This window comes from Pteropus vampyrus, unplaced genomic scaffold (genome assembly GCF_000151845.1).
Source record: "Pteropus vampyrus isolate Shadow unplaced genomic scaffold, Pvam_2.0 Scaffold514, whole genome shotgun sequence".
Lineage (NCBI taxonomy): Eukaryota > Metazoa > Chordata > Mammalia > Chiroptera > Pteropodidae > Pteropus > Pteropus vampyrus.
This window is the reverse complement of record NW_011889295.1, coordinates 24,060-25,288: the sequence shown is the minus strand read 5'-3', so window position 1 is coordinate 25,288 and position 1,229 is coordinate 24,060. Positions and strand designations below refer to the sequence as shown.

Here is a 1,229-nt window from a genome sequence, read left to right as displayed (position 1 = left end):
CACGGGCCCCTGCGGCTGCCCTGGTGGCATAGACCAGTGAGGCATGTCCCAGTAAGCCACCGCTGTTGTCTTTCAGGTTCTGGATACCTACATGTTTCATTCTTTTCTTAAAGCCCGGCTCAACAGAAGGATGGACGCCTTTGCCCAGGCAGACCTCAGCTCGCAGTCCGAGGAGGACAGGTACGTGTCGCCGTGATCAGGTGCACGGCTCGGGGGCGCAGACGCGCACGCGGTGTAGCTCCGTTTGGTCAGTGTGTAGTCCCGTTGGGGAGTCTCACGCCGCAGCTCGGTGCGTCCGGCGGCACAGCCAGGCCGGCTCCGTGCATTTCCACGCGTGCCCCTGGTCCGCGTGTCCCCTGGTCCGCGTGTCCCCTGGTTCGCGTGGTCCCTGGTCTGTCCCCTCCCTGTTGCCTTCTCTCCCCCCCCCGCTGTCCCCAAGCCTGTTCCCACCTCTTGTCCCGACACCCTGGACCGTGCGTCCCCTGTGCCGACGCCCTCGCCTGCTGTGTGCTGCGGTCTCTTCTGGGGGGGCAGACGCACCGTTCTCCCCTTGGGTGCGAGGGCCTCGGACACTGGCCACCGCCTTGGGGAAGATGCTTTGCTGAGGCTTTTTCTGCGGTCAGCGTCGTGGCCGTCGAGTAAAGTGCTGCTGCTCTTCCTGCCCCAGGGTGAACGGGATGCTTCTGAGTCCAAGAAGACTGACCGTCGAGAAGATGGCCTCCCGCAAACCCTCGGCCCAGCACGCGGCGCGCCGGCGCATGGTGGTCAGCATGCCCGACCTGCAGGACGTCGCCAGCCCCGAGCTGCTGCCCCGCAATGCGTCACTGCGGAAAGCCGGCCCCCTGGACCGCAGGGGCAGCAGCACAGGTGACACCCTCCCTCTGACGTCCACTCCCACCGGACAGGCCGCTGGGAGAAACCAGAGCTCGTTTCGGGAGAAGGGCATGAGGTTTTTTTTTTTTTTTAGCTATTTATTTGAAACATTTTTTGAATATTCATTTCTCAAACTAAGTTCGTTACAGAAAATTATTTCTTGTTTGCATTTTCCATCACTCAGTCTCGCTGCTCAAGGTGACGGTTTTGCACCAGGTTTCTGTCCCGTTTCTGCACACGTCTGCGTTTGCGTGTACACGCGACACACAAAACACATTTGCACATGTCAGTGTCCAACGGGACACGGTGACTGTCAGCCCCCTGTGAGTGCCAGACCCTTTGTAGATCTGGGGTGC

The 1,229-nt window shown here is 60.5% G+C and overlaps 1 protein-coding gene across 1 annotated transcript in view; it reads left to right on the top strand.

Moving 5' to 3' along the window:
• Positions 1-1,229, top strand: part of LOC105307747 (DENN domain-containing protein 3-like) — a 35,579-nt gene that overhangs the window by 17,704 nt on the left and 16,646 nt on the right. Inside the window, exons 10-11 of the mRNA XM_023524976.1 lie at positions 77-180; positions 668-867. Of these exons, the coding sequence (XP_023380744.1) occupies positions 77-180; positions 668-867 (304 nt within the window). The remainder of the gene's footprint in view (positions 1-76; positions 181-667; positions 868-1,229) is intronic.